Source organism: Akebia trifoliata, chromosome 3 (genome assembly GCF_017979445.1).
Source record: "Akebia trifoliata isolate Shusen 1 chromosome 3, ASM1797944v1, whole genome shotgun sequence".
Lineage (NCBI taxonomy): Eukaryota > Viridiplantae > Streptophyta > Magnoliopsida > Ranunculales > Lardizabalaceae > Akebia > Akebia trifoliata.
The window spans coordinates 36,758,961-36,777,715 of NC_141377.1; the positions used below are offsets into that span (position 1 = coordinate 36,758,961).

At 31.7% G+C, this 18,755-nt stretch overlaps 2 protein-coding genes across 3 annotated transcripts; one reads left to right on the plus strand and one right to left on the minus strand.

The window, feature by feature from the left end:
• The first annotated feature begins 8,111 nt into the window (after positions 1 to 8,111).
• LOC147406689 (WAT1-related protein At1g25270-like) lies at positions 8,112 to 14,003 on the plus strand. 2 transcript variants are annotated; one of them, XM_086434843.1, is made up of 7 exons: positions 8,112 to 8,630; positions 8,953 to 9,015; positions 10,125 to 10,241; positions 11,887 to 12,142; positions 12,283 to 12,441; positions 12,682 to 12,833; positions 13,398 to 14,003. In XM_086434843.1, exons 1-7 carry the CDS (start codon positions 8,434 to 8,436, stop codon positions 13,699 to 13,701), a joined length of 1,248 nt encoding a protein of 415 aa, XP_086290969.1. In that variant the 5' UTR covers positions 8,112 to 8,433; the 3' UTR covers positions 13,702 to 14,003. The 2 variants fall into 2 exon arrangements, with proteins under 2 accessions (XP_086290969.1, XP_086290970.1); XM_086434844.1 differs by lacking the exons at positions 8,112 to 8,630; positions 8,953 to 9,015 and adding an exon at positions 9,113 to 9,578.
• A 1,959-nt stretch (positions 14,004 to 15,962) lies between these two features.
• On the minus strand, positions 15,963 to 18,755 carry LOC147406690 (Tetratricopeptide repeat (TPR)-like superfamily protein). Its single transcript, XM_086434845.1, has one exon. The coding sequence runs from the start codon at positions 18,416 to 18,418 to the stop codon at positions 16,607 to 16,609; it is 1,812 nt and encodes a 603-aa protein (XP_086290971.1). The 5' UTR covers positions 18,419 to 18,755; the 3' UTR covers positions 15,963 to 16,606.

Genomic DNA, 18,755 nt, shown 5'->3' on the forward strand with positions numbered 1-18,755 from the left:
GATTTAAAACGTCACTTTGAAATTTTAAAATTATAAAAACAATTGCTAAAATTTCTTTTTTGATTGTAGAATAATTTTGTTGACAGAGATTCCAAATTCCTGTTGTATATCTTACTATTTGTTCTTCCCTTTCTGATTTTTTACAATAATATTCCTCCATATCTTATTTTTGAAGGGTCAATTTGAATTATTTTTAGTAATTTTAGATTTTGAATATGTAGGCAAAGTAAAACTTTTACAACTTGTTTGATTTTTTGAACAACTTGAGTATGATTTTGAGTCCATATCTTTTTAGTTCCATTTTTCTTGGGTTTTTTGAGAAAGTCAAAAAGAATTTTTCGTTCTTCTTTAAGATTTTTTATGAAGTTGATGACATAATTAAAACATTCTAAGAATCTTTGTAATTATTTTTTATCTGTGACTTCATGAGAAAATTTGTCAGCAAATTGTATAATACGATTTACTGGAATATATGTTTTGTTTTTTAATGAAAATCCTAGAAATTGGATTTTTGTTTGAAACAATTCGATTTTTCTTTGAGACAAAATGAGTCCGTTTTGTAATATTACTTTTTTAAATATATATATAGATGTTTCCAATGAGAATTTATGTTTTGGAAGAATATTAGTATATTGTCTATATAAATTAGAATGAATTTTGAGTAGTTCGAAAATATATCGTTCATCATATTTTGAAATTCACTTAGAACATTTTTTTATCCAAAAGGCATTACGTTTCATTCGTAATGACTAAAGGGGATTGTAAAATGCAGTTTTATATTTGTCAGATTCTTGAGATTGAATTTGTCAAAATACTAATTTTAAATCAAATTTTGAGAAAATATTTGCACTTGTAAGACGATCAATAACGTTTTGTTTATTTGGAACAGGATATCTTATTGATTGTAAGACCTTATTAAGGGGTTTATAATTTATTACGAATCTAAGTGCTCCTCTTTTTAGTTCTGCTACGTTTTTTACATAGAAAACAACATAACTCCAGGGTGACTTTGATTTTCTTATTAATTTTTTGTTAAGGAGATATTCAATTTCCTTTTGACATAATTCAAAATATCTAGAATTCATTTGGATTGGTCTGACTTTTGTAGGAATATCTTTTTCATTAAAGTTTAGAATATAAGGAAGAGCAACTTGATGAGATTTCCTATGCCAAAAGGTATTAAGAACTTCTGAACAACAATTTTTTTATTAATGTTTCTTCAAATTTTTTTAATTTTTGTTTGTAATTTTGGATTATCAATATCTTGTTTTATCTTTTGAAATTCTTTTTCTTAATTTATAAAATTAAGTTGTTTTTCTTTGGATTGGATTAAGTTTATTAATAATTCAACTTGTCCAAAAGTGGGAGGTGATATGAAGTTAAAGAATACTTCAATATCTCCTATTTTACAGAGAATTCCTTTTACTGTCATTATGAATGGTTGTATTTGATTAAAAAAATGATTTCTTAAAATTGATTCTTATTGTAGATTAGGTACAACAACAAAATGTACAGAAATACAGACATTTTGTTTTTAAAAAAAAATGTCTGTTAATTTATATTTGATATACATATTTTTCCCGTTTGCTGTCATTAGAGACAGGGGCGGAGCCAGGATTTTGTATTCGTGGGGGCAAATTACAAATAGAAAAATTTTCTGATTTTCTATGGGGCCAAAGTAGTAGAATGTTAAAATTTTGTGGGGGCAAATTACAAATAAAAAAATTTTCAAAACTTTTGCGGGGGCAAAGCAGTAGAATGTTAAAAAAAAATTTAAATTTATTAATACTTCCCTATGGATTTTAGAAATTCTTGTGGGGGCAATTGCCCCCACTGCCCCCACTGTAAATCCGCCCCTGATTAGAGAAGTTTGTGTTGATTCACAATAAGATATAGAAATTAGTCATTCTTGTTTGCAATTTAGATCCGCACCTGAATCTATTAGAGCAATAATTTTTTCGAGAAAATTTTATATTTTTATAGTTATTGTAGTATACCACTTTTGATATTTATAGTGGGTAATTATATTAAAGAATTGATTTGTTTGTTCTTCTGTATTAGAAATTTTTTCTAAATTTTGTTGAAGATTTGGAGATATTTGTAACTCAGTTACTTGTTCCTTTAGGACTTTGATTTCTTTATTTACAACAAAAAATTAACCAATTAAAAGAAGAAATCAAAGCCATAAAGGGAACAAGTAACTAAGTAACAAATATTTACATATCTTCAACAAAATTTAGGAATTTTTTTTGCTACAGAAGAACAAACAAATCTACTCCTTAATACAATTACCCACTATAAATATCAAAAGTGGTATACTACAATAATTATAAAAAAAATAAAAAATTATTTAAGAAATTTATTATTCTAATAGATTCAGGTATGGATCTAAATTGTATACAAGAATGACTAATTCTTATATCTTATTGTGAACCAACACAAACTTGTCTAATGACAACAAACAGAAAAAATATGTATATCAAATATAAATTAACAGACGTTTTTGTTTGTAAATAAAAAGTCAGCATTCTTGTACCTTTTCTTGTTGTACCTAATCTACAACAAGAATCAATTTTAGGAAATTCTTTTTTTAATCAAATACAATCATTCATAATGACACCAGAAAAAATTCTCTACAAAATAGGAGATAATGAAGTACTCTTTAACTTCATATCACCTCTCACTTTTGGACAAGTTGAGTTATTAATAATCTTAATCCAATCCAAAGAAAAACAACTTGATTTTGTAAATCAAGAAAAATAATTTCAAAAGATAAAGTAAGATATTGATAATCCAAAATTACAAACAAAAATAATTTTTTTTTTAAGACATTAATAAAAAATTGTTGTTCAGAAGTTCCTAATGCCTTTTGACATAAGAAATCTCATCAAGTTGCTCTTCCTTATATTCCAAATTTTAATGAAAAAAATATTCCTACAAAAACTAGACCAATCCAAATGAATTCTAGATATTTGAAATTTTGTCAAAAGGAAATGAAGATCTCTTCAACAAAAAATTAATAAGAAAATCAAAGTCACCCTGGAGTTGTGCCCTTTTTTATGTAGAAAATGCAACAAAACTAAAAAGAGAAGCACCTAAACTTGTAATAAATTATAAATCCCTTAACAAAGTCTTACAATCAATAAGATACCATGTTCCAAATAAACAAGACCTTATTGATCGTCTTACAAGTGCAAATACTCAAAATTTGATTTAAAATTAGGATTTTGACAAATTCAAATTCAAGAATCTGACAAATATAAAACTGCATTTACAGTCCCCTTTGATAATTACGAATGGAATGTAATGCCTTTTGGACTAAAAAATACTCTACGTGAATTTCAAAATATATTGAACGATATATTTATGAATTACTCAAAATTCATTATAATTTATATAGACGATATGCTAATATTCTCCAAAAAAAAAAACTCTTATTAGAAATATTTATATATATATTTAAAAAAGTAATATTACAAAACGAACTAGTTTTACCTCAAAGAAAAATGAAATTATTTCAAATAAAAATCTAATTTCTAAGATTTTCATTAGAAAACAAAACCTATACTTCAGTAAATCATGTTATACAATTTGTTGATAAATTTCCTCATGAAATCACAGATAAAAAATAATTACAAAAATTCTTAGAATATCTTAATTATGTCCTCAATTTCATAGAAAATCTTAAAGAAGAATGAAAAATTCTTTTTGACTTCTTAAAAAAATTCAAGAAGAATAAAACCAAAAAGATATGGACTCAAATTCATACTCAAGCTGTTAAAAAATCAAACAAGTTCTAAAAGTTTTACCTTGCTTACATATTCAAAATCCAGAATTGTCAAAAATAATTCAAATTGACCCTTCAAAAATAGGATATGGAGGAATATTATTGCAAAAATCAGAAATGAAAGAACAAATAATAAGATATACAACAAAAATTTGGAATCCTTGTCAACAAAATTATTATACAATTAAAAAATAAATTTTAGTAATTGTTTTGATAATTTTAAAATTTCAAAGTGATATTTTAAATCAAAAGTTTCTATTGAAAATTGATTGCAAATCTGCAAAAAATGTTTTAGAAAAAAATATTTTAGAACAAGATGTAAAAAACCTTGCATCAAAATTTTTTTTTGCTAGATGGCAAGCTCTACTCTTTATTTTTTAATTTGATATTGAGTTTATTCCTGGTTATCAAAACAGTCTCCTCGATTTTTTAATCAGAGAATTTTTCAAAAGTCATAATGAGTTCTTCCAAAAGTCAACAAAAATTAAAAAGAAATGAGAAAATTCCTATTGAAATTCAAATTTCTCATTCTCGTTTTTCTCCAATAACTACCAAATCTGAATATCTTCATAAAATAAGCCAAGCCTTGTTTTCCTTATCTCAAAAGCAATACGAATCTCTCTCCATACCACAAATTCAAAATCAATTACTCCTAGGAAACAATCTTTTTAATCCCAAACAACCTAATATATCCTCAAAATTTTATGAAGCAATTTTATCCCAATCTCAAAGTACAATTATTTCTCATAATCTTGATCAAGATGGAGAAATAACATATTCCAAATTAAAAATACAAAGAATCATACCTTACCAAGAATAGGATTCATCTTTTTGGATCTCAAAATATGTCAAATCTCCAACCAATTAGCAAATTCCCTACACATATTGAGACTATCAAAATGCATGGGAGTATGTTTTCCTCATCCAAAATACAAAAGGATCTCACTCATGATTCATCAAATTCTATCAAAAGTTTAACAATCAAATTCCTTATTGGTTTTTCAACCAATGGTGACAAAATTATGGTGCTATCCCTGAAATTCTCACTTTTGAAAAAAATTATCTTTTTATGGAATTTGTCAATAATAACAAATTCAAAAATGAAGATTTGAATTATCAAAATATGTTATTCTTTGCCCACACAAGTTATCCTTGGATACTTAAGTGGAACCACTCAAAAGAATTACTGGACAGTTTTCCCACCTTTTTTAAAATCACATATGTTAAATGGTGGGATAAATATTATTAGAACAAAGTAACTTCTGAATTATCTCAAAAGACACCAAAGAATATGTCTCTCGACAATTTTTCAAAGTTATCAAAAGCCTTAGAAAAGTCTTCTGCAAAATCCTATGCTCAAACAACTGCCTCAACAACAGCCACACCAATAACTTCTCTTCCAAAAGTCTCTACACAAGATTTTGTATTAGCTATCGAATAAATGCAAAAGATATTCAAAGAACTTAAGAGCCTCAAAGATGTAATGTTAGCCCAATGATATGTTGCTGCAAAATCAACATCATCAAATACTCCTCAAAATATTTCTGATGATGAAAAAAAATTACAGTTTTTGTTCTAACAATATAATATGCCAAAGGTCATATCTAAGATTATAAGTATAAGTATGAAGGTCTGTAAAAAGTTGTACGTAAAATACGTCAAAAGTCTATATAAATGCTTGTTTTTTATTTGTTAAAAGCTTATCCAAACATTGTTATTTATAATTATTTATATAATAATAGTTACAAATCTATATAATAAAACAAATAATAATATATTTATTAATAGTTATAATTATTATTTATTTTTCAATATTATGCGTAACTATAATAGTTATAAATAATAATTATTAATATAACTAATAATATTGATAATATATGTATTACAAATAATAAAATATAATAAATAATATTTGTAAGAATTATATATATTTTTAATTAAATAGTTATAATTATTAATAATATAGATATGGTTGATTGATTAGGGTTTAAAAGTACAACTTTAAGGCCTAATTATGAAGACCTTAGCACAATTTATCTAACCAATTCCCTATTTTAACTTAATTTATTGCTTAGGCCCAGATAATAATTAGTTTATTTAATTTCAGTTAAATTGTGCGCTTAATAGAACTAATTTGTTAATTATTTTCAAGTCAAAATATTCTTGAGATCATGATGGAAGAACCAATTTTAAAACATATAGGAAGCATCTTAAATATTTATTGAAATGTATAGCATAAGTCTGAATATCTCTTTTATATTTTTTGAGACATATAATTTATTTTCTATTTGAATTCATGACCTTTCATCGTTCACTGTAGTCACCATTCATTTTTTTTTCTTTGGGCATCGTATCATGACTGTTTAAAGAAATTACAAAACTTGTTTAAAGTTATTTACCATTCAAAGAAATGATTTATGTTTTGACAATATATTAGAAGTTATTTTTTGTACATTTGTATGCACATAATTTAATTTAATTTAATTATTTTTTTTGCATGTAACAACGTATTAGGAGTGGTGTTAATAGTGTGTGGGTTATACATTGTGTTGTGGGGAAAATCAAAAGAATTCAAGAGGATATCACAGCTGATGCCTTCAAAGATCTCGAGAGAGTTAGAGTCAATCGAAGTCATTGTTACCTTCTCTATTGGTAATGGGTATAATATAACCAACCAAAATATTGAACCTGAAAAAGAACTCCACAGACCCGAAATTACAAGTTTTCATGGTACCATCAACAAAAACTTGGAATCAATAATCAACGACTCGGGAGAAGAAGCAGTAGTTTGAGTTCATCGTTGAACAATGAAATCATATCTATAACTCCTTATAGAGGAACATGAAAGTCAAAAAGCTACTCCAATTGATTATTGCTTATTCATATGGGATGTTTCAATTCCAGGGAGATTTGGCGCTTATCCACCTTTGTCTGACTGCATGTCCTTGGGGTGAGTTTCTCTATCACTAACAACCAATGTTGTTGACTTGGCAATGTTGAGAGGTTGGTCGTGGAAATATCCCAACATCTATTGAGTTGTCTGAAATTCATAAAAAAAATGAAGTAGTAAAGAGAATAGAAATTGCACACGAAAACACAATAATTTATGTGGTTTGGTAGTGTACTTACGTCCACGAATTAAATAAAAATAATTTATTATTTTGAATTCATCGACCGTCCTAGCCCATGGGCCCACATTGCCTAGGCCTTATACTTGCTTGTTTGGCGATCAAAACGTTCCATGATTCTTCAACTATGATCTCTGCATCATCTTCCCCACGCTGGAGAGAATTCACCCTTGAATTTAGGTTTTCATCGCAAGAACTATCACCCACATAAGGAACAAGATGCTTAACATTAAACACATTTGAGGTGCAAACACGAGTAGGAAACTTCAAATGGTAGGCATTCAAATTAATCTTTTCAACAATGTCTAAAGGACCAATTTTTCGAGTAGAAAACTTATTGTACTCACCCACTGAAAATCGATCATTTGTCAATGTAGCCCAAATGAAATCACCAACCTCAAACTCTATATTACGATGCTTCCTATCAGCTACATGTTTATACTTAGTAGTAGCATCAAGAAGATTTGCTAAGTAGTCTTATGAATCTTTTGGAGTTGATCAATCAAATCTTCTACTTTGCCATGAATACACCTCAAATTTGGAACTTGAGTTAAATCAAGTGGAGATTTTAGAGTCGAATCATAGACGATATAAAAATGATTGAAATTGGTACTTGTATTTATAGTACGATTAAAAGTAAACTTAGTCTAATATAATTAGGAGGGGTATTATTGATATATAAAAAAAGTGTTAGACAATGTTAACGTTCCTATGAGGTCTTAAACATTAGTATTCTCCTTTATTAAATTTAATATTAATATTAAAGAAAAAATATAATTTATCATTTTAAAATAAGATAAAAGTGTTTGAAAAAAAAAATCACTTTTCTTAAAGTAGTAGAATAAGAGGAGAAAGAAGGTTCGACTTTTTAAAAGCGATGAGATAGACAAACTTTTTGTTTAAAATAAAATGGCCTCTAAGCTCTCAAATATTTGGGACAAGAAGAGGCAAAGTCAAAACACCCTCGACAAAAACCACTTTCTAAAATTACCATTTTTATTACAATATAGTAACACTATTGTAAACGTGGCTACCAAATCCACAAAGTTATCTTTCACACGTGTCAAGTAATTCATACACGTGCGTGAAGTATACGCAAGCAGTGACGTTGGGAAATAGCGCAACTCCGGTGTCATAATTACTATAAATGCCATATTTTCACCTCTCTTTGGTTCTCACCTTCACCAGGCACGACCCCCCCTCCTCTTCCTCCTTTTAACTCGCACAAGTAAACAAGAAACTTCTACCATCTCTCTCTCTCCACTTCTTTCTCACTATTAGTTACTGTGTTTTAAGTTTTCACCCTAAAACCTCTATTTCTCTCTCTATAAATAAACCTCAAATCTCCATTTGTATTTCGATTCAAATCAAACAGAGAGAGAGAGAGAGAGAGAGAGAGAGAGAGAGAGAAAGCAAGAAGACAAAGAACCTTTCGATCTTCTTGCTGTCTCATTTACCAAAATTTCAAAAATTTCGATCGATAGAAGTGAGAGAGATAGATTGTTAGATTTAGTTTGCATGGATCCTAATTTGTGCAACATTGTTCATGAACTTAAGCCAGCAATGATGATGGTTGTCGTTCAGATCGTATTTGCAGGAGTAAACGTTTTCTATAAGTTGTCAATTAACGATGGAATGAGTATGAAAGTATTGGTCGCTTATCGATTCATATTTGCTACTGTTTTCTTGGCTCCTTTAGCTTTCTTTGTAGAAAGGTATATTTGATGATCAAGATTTTTTTCTTTCTTTCAAATTCTCATTTAGCGATTTCGATCTTTAATGAAGTCTTTGAATGTCTGTTTATTATAGTTTTATGTTGCTTATTTATTTTGATTATCTTTAGCGATTTAATCTTTAATGGAGTTTTTGAATCGTAAATCTATGAGATTTCATGATCTCTGTTTTTATTTTCAATTAGATTATCTTTCAGAGAAAATAAAAAACCCTAAATTTCTCTGTATTTCCGATCTTATATACATTTATCATATTCTATTAAAGAAGAAAATTTTGAGATTATTATTATTATTTTTTTTACAGGAAAACCAGACCGAAGTTAACATGGATGGTCGTCTTCCAAGCATTTCTCTGTGGTTTGTTTGGGTGAGCGAGATTGTAATTCTGAAAATTAGTTTTTCAAATTAACGAACGTCTGAGATGGGATGATAATGCTTGGGGATTCGTAAAAATATTCATAGTAGAAAACAAGTGTTAGATGTTTGTTGGGAGAGTCGAGAGACGTCTCCAGAGAACAAATTCACGATGAATCATTAAAATTTACAGCTGTATCTGTCATCTCTTCGTTTCGAGTCTTTATTATTACGGGACACGTGGCGTCTTTTTTTTGCTTAGTTACCTCACTAGAGCCAAATCTTAGGGAGTTGGGTAGTTACAGACTCGTAGGCCTCCCGTGATGCCACATATATTGTACTTTAAAAGAAAGAAATAGAAACACGAGAATCAAACGACGTTTGAAACTCTCCCAGTGAGATGCGCGTACATGTAGTGTAGATATTCCGGAACAAGTGTATCCGTTACACAAATCTCTAGGAATTCTGTAGCCTCTGTGAGGAAACTGTTCCGCCTTCTGAAGGACGACTGTATTTCTTCCCTCATCCCAACTGTTCGTTGGACCGAGTCACCCGGATGTCTACGTCAATTAAATGGTTTGTTAAGCTCAAATATCGTTTGAGTCAAAGCGTCAAATATACATTTGAGATAACAAGGAAAGACGTGTTTCCTAGAGATCGTTAAGGATATTTTTAGGGATTCCATTCCAATCCACGAATCCCTAAGAATATCTTTCCATCACTGTATGTCTGATGTTCTGTCTCATTACCTTGTTTCAGTTGTTTGAGAATTGAGACGATTGAGATAAGAGACAAAAACACAAAATTCCTAAAGATCTGTGACAGGTTATATAGGGATTAGCAAGTTTTCTAGGGATACAATTGTTCTTGAAAACTTGAACATCTCAATCGTTTGTTTGATGGAGAACCTCTCTCCACCAAAGATGAGAGGAAAACCACAGATTTCTTAAGATCTTTACATATTTTCAAGAGATACATTTTGGTGATCCCTAGGTTATTGTCTCATTGCAATGGTTCGTTTGATAGAAAGTCGACTCAAACGTCATTTGAGGATAGAAGTGAGAAAATTGAAAGTTTATTTATTTAATTAATAATAAGAGATTGTTTTGTAATTGAAATTAGGGGGTCGTTGGCTCAAAATTTGTATGTGGCGAGCTTGAATTTAACGTCGGCTACATTGGCTGCTGCTATGACTAACCTCGTTCCAGCTATAACCTTCATTATGGCCATTGCTTGTGGGTAAGCTCTCTATTTAAATTTTTTAATACTATTAGAATTTTCCTTCAATTTCTTTCTGTTTTGTTTTACTTTACTTTACTTTACTTTTACGAGAGAAAAAGAAACAGACGAGTTGACTTGATTTTCTGCCAGCTGATTCAGTGAGTTGGTTCAAATCACCTCAAAATGCAATCAAGTCGAGCCAATTCGACGAGTTATATATAGAGCTATGGTTGCATTTTAGTCTACAATTTTAAAAGTTGGAAACTCACTTGGACCTGGTTGAATCAACTAATGAATTACATGTTAATTAGGGTGATCATAAAAATATATTAAATGTTTAAAAATAATTTTTATTTAAAATTGACAATTATATTTGTTTTTTTGTTTCGATTCTTGGGAATGATCTCAAACATCTCTTATTCATCATCATTTGGGAGGTCTACTAAGTGTTGTTTCTTGAGAATGTATTCCAGGTCTAAGGTATAAACTATATAGATTTTAAACTCGAAAACTTAACTCAACGAACTCTTGTAAGTTGCAAGTCAACTTGATTGAGTCAAACACATATATATGAGATTTGTAAAATAATTAGAGTTCGTCGGTGCACTGCCACCCTCTTTGGGATTAAGGGGGTAAAAAGGTAAAAATAATCAAGTTGGAGAGGGGTGAAGGGGAAGGATTCACTATAGTTCGATGTGATGTTTATCTCCCACAAAACTTTAGTTTAATGGAACCTAAAGTTTTGTTTTATTATATAAACTAAAAATAAATTTTAGTATTATCAAGAATATAAATATAATAAAAAATAACTGTCAATACTATTAAAAATTGTGATTACTTATTGAGTTGACTCAAATGAGTTGGATGACCAAATTGACCCAAAATCCAATTGAGTCGAATTGACTCAATCAAGATTCAAGTCAACTCGAGTTTTAAAACATAACTCTGGTGTCATGCTGCTTCCCATTCTTGGCCTTAAACGTTTGGGTACTACACTTTTGTGGACCTAAGCACAAAGAACCATAATTTTCTGATTCTCTTTTTTCATACGCTTTTTGTACACTCCTGTCAGTTGAAAAATCATAAATCTTTTTCTTGAGTATCCTAAAGGAAAGGATCTACGATTCTATGATGTGAGTATACAAAGGGCGTATGAAAAAAAAGAGCCAAATTATCACGAATCAAGCACTAGACATGATACTATCTAGAAAAATGATAGAATTAGAAGAATATAAAAGGGTACCTGGTTACAGATACACAAAAACTTTGTAGTGGAATCCACGCAAAAACAATAGAATTGGTCAAGTTGCATAATAATTGTCATATCCATACCATTTAGAATGCACTTCTATGAAAATATAATTTTTTTTTGCAATTCTAAATGATTATTTGAGTTCATGTCTTTGGGAATTTCTCTATAATTTAAGTGACACAATAAAAGTTTTTAGTGATTCCAAAAGGAACACTCTAATGTTCACGTAAAGGCAGGTTGAGATGACAAGATATTTCCTAGGGATTCTGTAGGAAAATTGATCCCTAAGATCAATATTTATCTTCCAATCTCATCACTTAGTTAGCATACCATCTAAGACTGTTGCCTAGGAAATCAAGTCCATTATAGTAGACTCAGTGTCTGATTAGCTAATGACTTTTGTATGGTTAGGCTGGAGAGGTTAGCAGTTCGAACTTTTGCGGGAAAAGCCAAAGTGGTGGGCACCTTAATAGGTGTAAGTGGTGCAATGCTCCTCACCTTCTACAAGGGCATAGAGATCAACATATGGTCAAGTCATGCTGTGCATATTCATAGTCAACAAGGCAACCACGTGGCAGCATTACATGCAGAGTCTGGTAATCATGTCATGGGCTCATTACTTGCTGTTGGCAGCTGTTTGTGTTATGCGACTTGGTTGATTATTCAAGTAATTTTCTATAATATTTTCTTCTACTATGCTCTCTGAGTAATCCTTAGCTAATCTTAATTATTCTCCGTCTCTCTCTGTCTCTGCCGTCTCTTACTCTCTCTGAAAATTGGGGATGGCCTCTCTTCATATTAATGCAGTCCAAGATGAGTGACAGATATCCATGCCATTACTCTAGTACGGCGTTGATGTGTGCGATGGGATCAATCCAGGCTGTTGTTTTTGCTCTATGCATGGAGAAGGACAGGACCCAATGGAGACTCGGTTGGAATATCAGACTTCTCACCGTCAGTTATTCGGTAAATTCTTGATGTCAACTTTGTATTTTGTAGTTATACAGGTTCAGAATAACATAAGACATAGTGGAATGAAGGAATATAATTCCTTTAGCCCACCCTAAATCTTTTTCATAAGTTATTATTATTATTATTGGTGTTGTCGTCTAGTTTTGGTGGGTTCTAAAGGATTTTGGATGATTGGGGTGGAAATGAATGCGTGTATCATTTTATGTGACTATATCTGCGTGTTTTGTGTTGCAGGGAATTGTGGCATCGGGGTTGATGGTGACATTAATAGCGTGGTGTGTGCATTTGAAGGGCCCATTATTTGTCTCAGTTTTTAATCCTTTGATGCTTGTGCTAGTGGCAATAGCGGGATCCATTCTCCTTGACGAGAAATTGCATCTTGGAAGGTATGTCACGTTCCACAAATATATATATTTAAGACAAAGGAAATTTTCAAATGATGAATAAAAATTGTTAGAAAATGTAGGGTTTGTATGATTGCATAGAATTTGTTTTTAATGGAACATGAATTCCTCAACAAAAAAAAAAAGCGTTGTGGGAAATTGAATTGCATTGTTTGAAAAAAATACTTATTTTGAAAATTACAATAGAGAAAGACTATTTTTTGAGCAAAAAGAACAGAGGCATGGATAATCAGGTTAGATATGTTTGATTGTGATAAATGGCCTGGGGGGGCATTTAGTTCTTTTTTCTATTTGAGTCTTGTAATTTATTTATTTTCTATTTGAACTCATAGCCTGACATTGCGAACTGTAGTCTTCATTCAATTTTTATTTTTTTTTGCTTTAGGCTTCATAATGACTGTTCAAAGAAATTATTGAACAAGTTTAAAGTTAGTTGCCATTTCAAAGAAATGGTTCTTTAAATTTCAGTAATTAGATGTTATTTTTTGTACATTTATATGCAAATTAATTTAATTATTATTGTTAATATTTTTTTGAATGTAACAGCATATTAGGAGCAGTGTTAATAGTGTGTGGGCTATACGCTGTGTTATGGGGCAAATCAAGAGAATTGAAGAGGTTGTCACAGCTGATGCCTTCAAAGAGCTCAAGAGAATCAGAGTCAATCGAAGTCATCGTCACGTCCTCTATCGATAATGGGAATAATACTGCCGACCAAAACATTGAAACCAAAATGGAACTCCACAACCCTGAAATTACAAGTTTTCAAAGTACAATCAACACAAACTCGGAATCAAGGGTTGACGACTCAGGAGAAGAAGGGGAAGAAATAGTCTCGGCTCATCATTGAACAATGAGATTATATCTATTACTCTTTGTCAAGGCGCTACTCCAATTGACGAATGCTTATTGGCACGGGCGTTTTAATTTCTGGGAGATCTGGCACTTATCCACCTTTGTTTTTTTTTTGTTATTTTTTCAAAGAAAAAAAAAATTTAGATGATAGGTTGTTATATTAAACTCATCACTAGTACTAAACCTATTTATGTAATTTTTATAGACTGTCGTTAAATAGTTGCAGTAATTGTTCAACCACAGGACCATATCTTGTATTGTTTTTTTCATTTATTGAAAAATTTAGATTCTCTCCCACTGCCCCACCCCGCTCCACAAAAATACAATATATGTAGTGTTTATAAATTGTGACATGCCTCCATTGACCTAGGTGCCCTTGTCTTCATACTCTAGCCAAAATCTCTTTTCTCCCAAAAAATCTGTCAACTAAAAACCTTGATTTTTCTCACAAAAATCCATAATGTTCAAGCTTTTAATCTATTTCATCTTGGTCTTCAATCCATTTTTTTTTTAAAACCTCAACAACCTCTTGTAGAAAACTATTTTTTCCACCAAAAACTCCATTGTTTTCTACTTCCCCAAAAATCTTATCTCCTTCTCGAGGTTTTTAGGTTGAAGATGAGGCTAAAAGAATTTATCCAAGCGGTTAATTTTGAAGAAGACTGGCTTTGGGGTGATAATTAAAAGGGGTTTTGTTAAAAAGCCCTTCATTTTTCTCCCAGAATTTCGGGCTATTCAAAATCACTCAATCTATTTGTCTTCAAATATTATTTCAAAAACACTCTAAGGGTATGTTTGGTAACACTTCTGAAGTCTGAAGTCTGAAGTCTGAAATCTGAAGTCTGAAGTCTGAAATCTGAAATCTGGAATCTTGTTCTGGAAAAGTTGTTTGTTTTTAATTTATAAGAGCTTCTGGTTACAAACAGAATTTTAAAACATAATGATCATTTTGACAATATTACCCTTCTGTAATTATAATAAATTGTTAACCAAAAAACATGCATAATGATGGTAATTTTCAAATTGAATTCTCATTCAAAATACAAAAACAAATCATTTATATATAAAATAATATAATTTTTTTTTCCAATTTTTTGTTTTTCGTCTCTCTCATTTATATTATTCTCTCTCTCTCTCTCTCCAATTTATCAAAACCAAGAAAATACAAGAACCAAGTAAAACACAATAACCAATTAAACAAATCATACACTCTAAAGAGTCCATCCAATGACCAAGGAAACAACTCATACACCCTAAAGAGTCCACCTAAGGACTAAGGAAACAACTCATACACCTAACAAAACCTATCCATCTCTCTTTCTTTCTCTCTCTCTCTCTCTATTCGTCTAATGACCCAACTTTATGCAAGAAGAAAAACAAAAAAGATAGAAGGAAAGATAAAGAGAAGATGAAGAGAGAAATAAGGAAAGACGTTGAAAATGGTTCGATTTCTCCATAATGGGTTCGGTTGGTTATTTGAGATTTTAGGATTTTTGTTGAAGTTTTGATTTTTTATTTGGTTGTTTGTTAAAGTTTTGATTTTGGGTTTTTGTTGAAGTTTTGATTTTTGATTTGGTTGTTTGTTGAAGTTTTGATTTTGAGATTTTCTCAATATGAGATTCACATGCTATTAATCGATCAAGGAATAACAATAGAGTAGTAGATGCACATACCTTTGTAGATCTTGAAAGCCGAGTTGGACATGAAGGAGATGTAGAAGAGAAAGGAGAGGTAAGGGTTTAAAGATTTTTACAAAAGAGGGATAAGTGATGGAAATAATTATTTTGAGGAGGGTATTTTAGGTATAAAATATTTTTTTCAGATTTCAGAACTTCGTCCAACAACTTTTTATGGCTGATTTTTTTCGACTGAAAATGTCTTCTTGTTCTTAAATCTGAAAATAAACAAACAAGATTAAGACATCTGAAGTCTGAATTTTAATGGTGGACCACCTCCATTCAGACTTCAGAAGTGTTACCAAACACACACTAAATTTTTCTTTAAAGTTCAGTCTTCATCTACATAAAAAATTCCATCACCTTCTTGATGTTTGAAGGTTGAAGAAGATAGAATAGCATCTTGTTCAACCTTCCAACTCGAAGAACAAGATGGGATTTGTAGGCAGTACACAGAATCTTGGATAAATTAAATTTAAATTTAAATTTCAAAAAAATTCAGTCTTCGTCTTCCACAAAAATCTCATGATGTTCTTGAGGTTTGAAGGTCAAAGAAGATAAATAGAATCTTAAGGTTGAAGGGGAGGGTAGAAAACTTTGTACTAAGATTGATGAATATTGGTTTTGGAGAGAAAACAAAAAATGATTTTATGAGAGAATTTTCTCAGAGCATAGGTCAAGGAGGACATGTCATCAGTGGAAAAATAAGTGGTATCTCTACTATTGATCAAAATTGGCGGTTGGAAACTCACCTTATATGTTACATGTAACGTTCTCTGAGAAATACAAAATTGATATAATTCTGAATTTTACAATATCTAAAGTATTTTAGGATGTTTAAAATTTTTTATATTTATTTGAATTTGCCAAGTCAGCTCATCAGATCAAGTTGACTCAACTTGACTGTTCAACAGAGTCGAATTGAGTTTTCAAGTTTTAAAACATAGGGCTTCACCCATGCCAACAACAGAATAGCATATGCACCTGTCACCACAAGGACCACCTTCAATGCTTTTCAACAATCCCTTGATGAACCTCATCACAATCTCCACAAACCTTCAAGTCCCTGAAAATCCTCGTCACCCCTCCTACTGCAACCTAGGTTTGGAGCCAGGATTTTGTCTACGTGGAGGAGATTAAGACCCTTATAAATTTTAAAAATTCTTCTGTACCCCCATTGTAAATCTGCCTGATTGTATTCCCAAGCTCTCTTCCTTTTAACTCCTATTGTGCATCATGCAATGCAAACCACACCTCACATGCATAACCAGCTTCTTCCTTCATCCTCCTCTCAATCACCTTCAACACCCCATGAATTCTATTCGTGAGCGGGTGTGTGTCATCTCCTCCATAGAAGTAGTGCACCTCCTTGTCGATCTCAATCCAACTACACCCACCCTCTTTCTTCAGTCCTTTTCGCTTCATTACTTCTCTCAATCTCTCGCATTCCCTCCACTTGCCAGCCTCGGCATAGATGTTTGATATCATGACATAATTTACCGGGTTCTCGCTATCCATCCTCAACAGAATCTCTCCTACTTCGCTTCCCATTTCTAAATCCTTATGTACTCTACAAGCCCCTAGTAGTGTCTGCCATATACCCACATTTGGGTCAAGTGGCATGTTTTCTATGAGATTCTTAGCTTCTTTCAATCTTCCACCTCGGCCAAGGAGATCTACCATGCAAGCATAATGCTCTACTTTCGGTCTCATGTGTGGGTCTTCACAGAGTCTTGAGAAGTACTTGAGACTTTCTTCTATAAGACCAGCATGGCTACATGCCGAGAGTAAAGCCAAGTAAGTCACCTCGTCAGGATCGATCTTCTCTACTTGCATTTGTTCAAATAGAAGTATCGCCTGTTTTCCATAACCATGCATTCCATATCCTGTAATCATCACCGTCCAAGAGATTACATTACATCCCGATGTTTCACCAAAACACCTTTCCGCTTCGCCCGTTAATCCACAATTCAAGTACATATCAATGATCGAATTTGCTACACAAAGATCCAAGCCAGACGGGATTTTATGAGTGTAGGAATGTATTTGCTTCCCTTGTTCCACTAGAGCGAAATCAGCAAAGATGCTTATAATGCTAGATAGAATAAACCCGTCAACTTGAATCTCACTCTCCCTAATCTGCCCAAACAAGTCCATGGTGTCGGCTAGGCTTCCTTCTTGAGTATAACCCATGATCAGAGCAGTCCAACAAATAACATTCTTCTCCATAATTCGATTAAAGACTTGTTGTGCTTCACTTAACTCCCTACATTTAACGTAAAGATCGACAAGAGCACTTGCAAGAATAGTCCGACATGAAATTGGCACCCCTCTTGTAATCATTGAACCATGAATTTGTCTTCCTTCACGAATCGCTCCTCTACCACTGCATGCTTTTATAACACTCACAAAAGTAAACTCATCTGGGATTTCTCCTTGTTCTTGCATTCTTCGGAACAAATTCAGAGATTTACCACCATACCCTACATTTGTGCATCCGGAAATCATCGAATTCCAACTTATGAGATTTCTCAGAGGCATTTGATTGAAAACCCGTGTTGCTTCTTCAATTCTACCACATTTGGAGTACATATCAATGATTGAATTTCCCACAACGGGTATGGATTCGAACCCAGTTTTAACACAGAGAACATGAATCTGCATACCGTTTTCAGGAAAACCCAGAATTCCACAAGCTTTCAGATTAGTTGAGAATGTGAACTCGTTTGGTTTGATTCCAGAACAACCCATTTGACAGAAAAGTGATAAAGATGCTTTGGCATTACCTACCAATACATAACCACTCATCAAAGATGTCCATGAGACGACATTTCTTTCAGGCATTTTATCGAATACTAAGTGAGCCATAGAGGTTTTACCACATTTACAATACATATCTATAAGATCATTGTTTATAATGAGATCAAATGCAAAACCCATCTTCATCACAGTTGCATGTATTTGAAGTCCTTGATCTAATAATGAATTCTTAGAACAGTTCCTCAGGAGCTTTGCCAATCTCTGTCGTTCCGCCATTAATGGTAATTTGTGGAAGCATTCGAGCAAAGAGGTGTAGTTCGTTAGTTGTTTGATCAAATGTCTTAGAGAGAATTGATAGAGAACTTCTATTTCCACACCAATTTTTTTACTTATGGAACATTCCAAGATTGCACATCAGACCCCCTAAGTTCTTATAAATAGAGTTTGGTAGCTTAAAAAAAGCAAACATCTCTCCAAAGATGGAGGCTTATTTTGTTATCAGGAGTGTCACACCTAGTATTTTTTGGTGGACCAAATGTCTTTATATTGTATGTCATTGAAGGTGATTAATAAAATAAAAAAGAGTAAAGAGACTTAAAACCTTACTAGGTAT